We start from the raw sequence: 7,364 nt of genomic DNA on the forward strand, positions 1-7,364 counted from the left end.
CTTCCGAATTTTAATCCCTTTTATCTGCCTCCAAACCAGCTGGAACACAATAGTGTTCCAGAAGAACCCTACTGAGGATATCTTATTTAAAATGCTGACATTTTGCATGTTTTTATGAAAAGTAGAAAACTGTTCCCTTTTAATTTTTGTCTCTAGCAAAATGCCACTGTATACAATGGCTGCACATACAGGGAGATTAATGAAGTACTGGTTTTTTCTAAAGAGTGTTTTATCAGCTCAAAAAGCTTCTTACTCAAACAAGGAAGTGGCAATCAATCATAGATTATTGTACTGGCATCTCTTCACTTTTTCTAACTCTTTAAATCATAAATTGTACAATGCAGTGTATTTTTTTCAGCCTCATACCTCCTTAATCAGATCTTGACACTTCCTCTGGCACATCCATATATTAGATTTCTTCAATTTCATGCTCTGCACATCCATTCTGTCACCAAATATTGGTTTGGATCAGAATTCTTTTATATCCATTTGGATAGTTTTATTCACGTGGCTTTTCATATCACATAAATCACGCCTGTTGTAGCTGAAGGAGTTCAGCTGCGAGAAACCAGAAAAACTTCTTACTGCGCTATAGCATTCACTGAGTTACATTTACCATGGGAACAGATCATTTGCCACTTCGGTTACCACCACACTATCGATTAAGTATGCAAATAAGCCAGTATCAGCAATTTATAAAAAACCAAAACAAGATGGCCTTAAATATTGATACACAAATCCAGTTTTACACTCACTCTGAGCCTTGTTCTCTTTCGACTCCTTCCTGAAGATCTCTTCACAGAAGTGTCTGCAGCAGTACAACCGGCGTCAGTCCGGTCACCAGGACTGTGCGTATCCAAGATACAAAACTCGTTTGGTTTAGGAGCAAAATGCAGAGCGTCGCATTATCCCTCCTTCTTCCCACAATTGCCAGTGATGCTGTTGACGTTCCCAAGGGTCCTGCCTAAAAGAGGAAGCTTTTTTTGAAGCCACTGGAACATCAGGACGTCTTTGAATATATTCTTCCATTAGAAAGAAAGGACATTAATGTGACAGACTGAAAACCAACAAGTGCATCGGGGTTCTGAGTCAGTCGGACCCCGCCTCGCTTCTAGGTTATACAAGGGCTTCACAAGCTGCTGCCTGGCTCTTCAGAAGCATGAGGCTTAACACGCACACAAGTTTTTGGTCAATCCAATCATATCCTAATATTTTGACCTAAATGTTTATACAAGTACATTCTCTACTAGATGCAGTAATATTGACAGATATTTCTGTTTTCCTTCCTCCAATGCATAGGAGTTTTGCTCTACCATGGCTCCCTAATCCAGACGAGGTTATGTTGGATGCTGGAGCTGACTGAGTCACTGAACGTTATGTTCATCGCCGCTGTGATTAGAAATAGAAATCTTACCAGAGTATTTAAAATTTGGACACTTCTCTATCAGTTTTTGGTTGACTTCACATCTCAAATGTGTTTTTTTAGAAACAAAACTCACATCTGAGAAAGTCAAATCATTTGCTAATTCACTTTTTAAGGATTTTTTGCTTTTAATTAATTTAAGTATATTGTTCTCCTGTCTTTTAAAGCAAGAAGGAATTCAGCCCAATAGCTCAAGTGTAATACTGAAAGAAAATATCAAATGAACCACTTCTTTGCAACATGTAAATGTTATCCAAGTTTGCTGTTTATTTAAAAGGAAGTCCTGATGTTGGCACTTGTTCTGTGTGTGCTGCCAACTTCTTAGTTGAAAGAATTAGACAGAAAACAAATTAAAGTCTAGTTTTTCTGTGCTGAAACAACTGAGATTATCCCAAAACAAGTTAAAGTGGATCCTGAAAAAAATAAATTTTTCTTACAATATTTAGTGTACTCAGCAATTAATAGAACATTAGACAGAACACAAAGTTGACAGCATTGAAGAGCTTTTACCAGCTCAGTGACTATAAAAGATTTGCCAATCTCCATTAACAAAGCACTGGAAAAAGTGTGGCTAATATGAGCTCACAGAAAATCTTGATTTCAGAGCTCCACATTCAATGGTTATTCTGGCAAGTGATTCTGGTTCTGACTGAAATGTTTCTGCACCAGATCTAGACCATTTAGACTTGTGCAGCAGGATGTGCTAAGTTATCATGAACTGCACCAAGAGTCTCCAGTAACATCCATCCCAAACATGCTACAGGACCATACGCGAGTGCTCACCCAGCCGTGCTAGCCCTCGAGAGGCTACACAGATGAGAGGCTGCAAGTGACGAAGATACAGTTAGAAAGATCTATCAGAGTGGCTTAATCTGCTCTTGAAGGTCAGCGCAAGAAATCATCACTTCGCAGGTGCTAGGCGAGCCACTCGGACTGCATCGCTATGAAACCATTTGTCACAGACAGCTGTTCAAACCCTGCCCGAAAGCACAACCTGTCCACTGTCAGAAAAGGAACGTGGTGAGGGACTGTTAAAGTTACGTGATCAACCTGTCCCCTTCTCTTTTTTCAGGCTTGTCACTGAAGTTTACACTCTAGGTAAGACCGTACAGACCTTAAAGCAACGTCTGCAAGAAGCCCATGATACCTTGCAGATGCTGACCCTCAACAAATCAAAGCTGGAACACGACATTTCGGTGAAGGCAAACTCCTTCTTCATTGACAAGAAGTGTACGGACATGCGCAAAGTCTTCCCCAGCACCCCACGGCTCATTGGCTACACTTGACACCTTCGTGCATGACAAAAGTTGCAAAGGCTGCAAATATTTCCTGAAGGAAAACATTATTATTCTGTTTTCTCAAATGAAGCAGTCCTATAGAAATAAACTACTGAAAATTAATATGATTCCTCTTTCCTTTGAACAACCTTGTATTCTCAGCTGTAGCTGCTACTAACTCAAATAGAATTAGTAGATTTGTTCTAACAGAATCAGACACGCTAAAATAACCAGACAAACACAGCGAGACCTCTGTGAGTTGCTAGCTAAGGCGCTGGACTGAAATGCTGTACTTCAACAGAATTGGTACAGTATGCGATTTAATTGTTCAGGATAACGTGGCATCTGTGTTCCAGAAAGTCCGTGTCTGGAAAAGTCCAGTTTAAATGTTTACCCCATCCTTACGCTCTCCTCCTGCACAGCGATGCTAGGTTTAGTGTTTGGAATCAGAGGAGGCAGAACAAACTCGAATCACAGCAGCTGAAGGGCAATTTCAGTGTAACCACTTCAGGTGCGCGTGTAGCCCATATTCAGCGAGAGGGAAGCTTCCCATCTCTACCTCTTTTTAATTTGATTTTTTTATATGATTAATTATGAAGAAAATATGTCTATTTATATGAACTATTTGTGATATTTGCCTAAGGGTCTTACCCATTTAGAAATAATCTACCTATCACTAGATCACAAAGGCCCTTGGGAGCAGAGACAGTACCATTGCTCTGCCGGGACTCATGAGAAAGTTACCACAAACTAGGAACAGAACTAGCGTACAGGAACATGATGTGTTCAAAGTGCACTGAAATTCTGCTTCAGTCTGTCGGTGAAGATTGCTCGGCTTCCCAGCTCTCCACGGAGCGCTGCTCGGTGGGGCGGAGAGGGCAAAGATGGAATGGGCTTTGAGATCTGGCTTAACAGTGCCATAATCCTAGTAAAGGTTTTGAGGTCGAACTAGTTTTATCTAATGGTAAAGCAGTCTGACTCTTCTGGACAAAATGGAGTAATAACGTTTTACAGTTACTTGTGTTTCTTCCTGGATTTACTCATGCTCAGTTACAAGTAACCAGCTAACTACAGTTCTAATAACTGAGCTGTTTCCTGCTACCTCAGTGGACCAAAGCCAAATCTGAAACAATGCTCAATTTGAGAGTCTCCTGAATAAACTGGCTCTGTTCCTCAGCCTTTGTTTTGTGTGGGTGGTGGCTTAATCTAGCTACCGACAGCAGTCACACTGCCGAGGCACGTCGGGCTGAGCGGTGCCAATACTTCCTCGCAAGTCAACCTCAGTGTGCGCTGAGCGTGGCTGTGGCTGAGCCGTCTGACACTCACTTTCTCTCCTTCAGCTGAAGTAGTATCTCCTGAATATTGTGTAAAGCCATTTACAGAAGTTATAGGTTTCTAAAGATTTTAAATAACGAGAAACCACAAAAAAAATCATTTTGGACACAGAATCGGGAAGTGACATCCAGGCCTACTCCTGATACTCATCAAACCCATCTCACATTGCCTACGCTGCATCGTGATTGTTTTAAACAGGGATAACGCTGCAGTCGTGCTGCACGTGACTACGGAGAGGGCAGGCTGCTCCATCCAGCACGCTAATGCCAGATGGTGGCTTTTGGGAGGGAATTTATCCAAATATAGGGAAACTTCCAGACTGAATTTGGTTTTGTATGGAACGTGTGAGTGCAGGGCAGTCCCGGGGTCCTGGTGATGTGCCGCTGGAGACAGGGGGAGCTCTGTTCCTGCCCTGGTAATCCCGTTTGAAGTAACAGCGGTACCTTGCTGCTTCTTACTCAGACTTCACAGCAAACTGCGATCGTGGAACCCCCCTTGGGACGTGACTCTAGCTGGGAGGAGTGAGGCATCTTGCTGGGTTTTTTTCCCCAGCAGAGAAGACTGTTGCCACTGGTTACATTTTCTTCCCTCTCCATGCCTTTGTATGGAGACAAGGGAGATTTTATCACTTGTGTCTGTTACTACCAAACTGCAGAATAAAGCACTTGATTTGCATTTCATATACTATTTTTACAATGTATGAAGAATAATATTTAGGTTGAGCTGTTAAATATTGACAATAGTCCCACCCTATTTATCAAATACTGACAGCTGACTAAGCAAAGAAATTAAGATTATTTGGATCTTCTTGAAGCCTTTAAATATTTCTAGACACTGGAGGCTTTCCCAGTTCACACAGCTACTCTAATAGCTGGAAATAGTTTCTCCCTTCCTTATGCCAAGAACTCAGTTCAGAAATATACAGCAGAAGGGAGGCACTTCTGAGAGCTGAATTCTTTTAACAGTTCTTGACAGAAGAAGCAAAAAACAAAGAAAAACCACACCCTTTAAACAGTATCAGTGAAAAGTCAGCCCTGAATTTGATAGTTCAGGGGCTTCGGGATGGAGGTGGTGGGACTGAACATCACAAATTCCATGACCCTCCTCCCTGACCGTGCCTTTGTTCGGCAGCGTTCTCTCCAAGCCCTCGGCTCTGGTTTCGGGTGGAGTGCTCACTTGGTGCTTTGTCAGTACAAACACCGCTGAACTTGTTTGAACGCAGCGTGAACTCCTGCGAGTGACTGCCTAGACCAGGCATCTATGGCAGTTAGCACAGTTCTTCAAGAACATCATTCTGCATGAGAACGGTAATTCCCTAAGATTCAGCTAACATCTGCAAGAATAAATTTTTACCAAGTACTACAAAAATAATAACACTGTACAAAAATCATCATCTTGCCTAACTATAACTGACCAGAAGACAGTAAGTGTATTATCTCAGTGGAAAAACCACGCAGTGAAGAAAGTGCTCTTGTCTTTCATTAGTGGTATCCATACCTGCAGCACATTTCAGGTTGCAGCCAGCACACATCCTCTGAAAAAGTAAACCGTTTTCTCTAGGGTATCAAAGCGGAGTCATCTTCCATGGAGTCCGACTGTAAATCTATGTGAATCCCAGAAGGCTAGAAGTCAGTCCCTGTTTGCTGCTTAGAAGTCAAGGTAGATGGATAATGCAGAAAACCTGGACAGTAACCTTGTTCTGCCACTGATTTACTGCACACGTTGATTTACACTCAGCCTCCAGAATGCAGTTAATCCCAGCTGTGATGGGAATACGTCAAAGGAAACATTTCTGGCAATCATAAAGATACTCACCCAGATAAACCCAAGAATCTAAAAAAAATCCCAACAGAATATAAATATTCTTTCAGTTTTTTCCATAGATATCTCTCTTCTTATGAAACAAATCATTAATGTGCTCACATGCAGCCACAGACATCAAGAAGCCAGATATACTGTATTTCCATGTGTAAAAGCAGAAATTTAACCCAGTTCCATAATATTTAAAAGATAAGATCTGTTTTATAGCAAGTAGACTAATGCAGAAAAGACATGTCCCTGCCTGTTTCAAACAATGAGATAATTTTAGTTCCAGACAAGCCATTTCCTAACATTATCTAAACTATAGCTCATAAAAGTTTATGGACTCAGTCTCCAAACAGAGTCAGAAAACAATGGATTTGAGTATCTTCACTAATGATAATCCCAGTACCACAAGGTTACCAACTATAGTGAAGGTGGCTCATTTCACCCAAATCTACTAGCAGTTTATTCATCCTTTTTTTAAATTTACAACCACAGCATGAAAGCAGAATTTGCCATATACACATTAAAGGCTGTTCCACACAGCATTTTTAGGTGGTGTCCCCAGTCAATACTGCGCTCAGATGACAAGTCTTTTCAGTGTAGCTACTCACCTGGGTAAGACCTGGCACGTGCTTTCAGCACAGGATATCGAGTTGTGATAACAAGAGCAAAGGAATATCAGCTGTGGAGACAGAAGAGTGTGAGCTGGGGAATTTGCATTTAAATACCAGTTTTATTACCAAACTTGGCAATACAGTTACACAATTGCAGTTTTTCATAACTTTACTGTATTTTAATTTTATCAAGGGGGGTGACATGGGAGGCACCTCTCAACACCTGCTTTTTTTCCCCACTTCCTAGTGGTGCATTTTGGCATTTCCATTTTTTCACCGAAAGTCAAGGAAAGTCCAGTTCTGTATTTACTTAGAGCACACCAGGCCCACTGATGTAATAAGAAATCTCAAATGAAATTAAGAATATGTGCTCACAGTTTAGTGACTAACTGCTGTCTTGGATAAGGTTATGTGTCGATTTAGACCTCTGCAATATTGAATCTGAAGATATGAAGCTGGAGTCAGACTTTCAGGACTTCACTCTGCAGCAGATTCGGCAGCACTGATTTCACAGTCGCAGACCAGCTGACGTTGGAAGCGACTGCGGACACCAGCTAGTCCTGCCCTTGCTGGGAGCAGTCAGCCAGAGGACAGTGCTCAGCGCCACGTACAGACAGCACAGGCTTTGAATGCTACTAAGGATGGAGACTCCACAGCCCCCCGAGCAGCCTGTTCCAGTGCTTGATAACCCTTACAGTAATTTTTTTTCCTCCTTCGGACAGTGCTCAGCGCCACGTACAGACAGCACAGGCTTTGAATGCTACTAAGGATGGAGACTCCACAGCCCCCCGAGCAGCCTGTTCCAGTGCTTGATAACCCTTACAGTAATTTTTTTTCCTCCTTCAAATTTAAATAGAATTTCCTGTATTTTCACCTAATCCTCCTCTACCAGTCATAAGTCTTCCTTGC

At 41.8% G+C, this 7,364-nt stretch overlaps 1 protein-coding gene across 1 annotated transcript in view; it reads left to right on the top strand.

Annotated features, from left to right (window-relative positions):
- The window catches only part of TEKT5 (tektin 5), a 19,936-nt gene extending 17,227 nt beyond the window's left edge, over nucleotides 1–2,709 (top strand). The window contains exon 7 of the mRNA XM_010141856.1: nucleotides 2,496–2,709. Coding sequence (XP_010140158.1) covers nucleotides 2,496–2,709 — 214 coding nt within the window. The remainder of the gene's footprint in view (nucleotides 1–2,495) is intronic.
- Nucleotides 2,710–7,364: the final 4,655 nt, after the last annotated feature.

Source organism: Buceros rhinoceros, unplaced genomic scaffold (assembly GCF_000710305.1).
Source record: "Buceros rhinoceros silvestris isolate BGI_N320 unplaced genomic scaffold, ASM71030v1 scaffold8008, whole genome shotgun sequence".
NCBI classification, from domain to species: Eukaryota; Metazoa; Chordata; class Aves; order Bucerotiformes; family Bucerotidae; genus Buceros; species Buceros rhinoceros.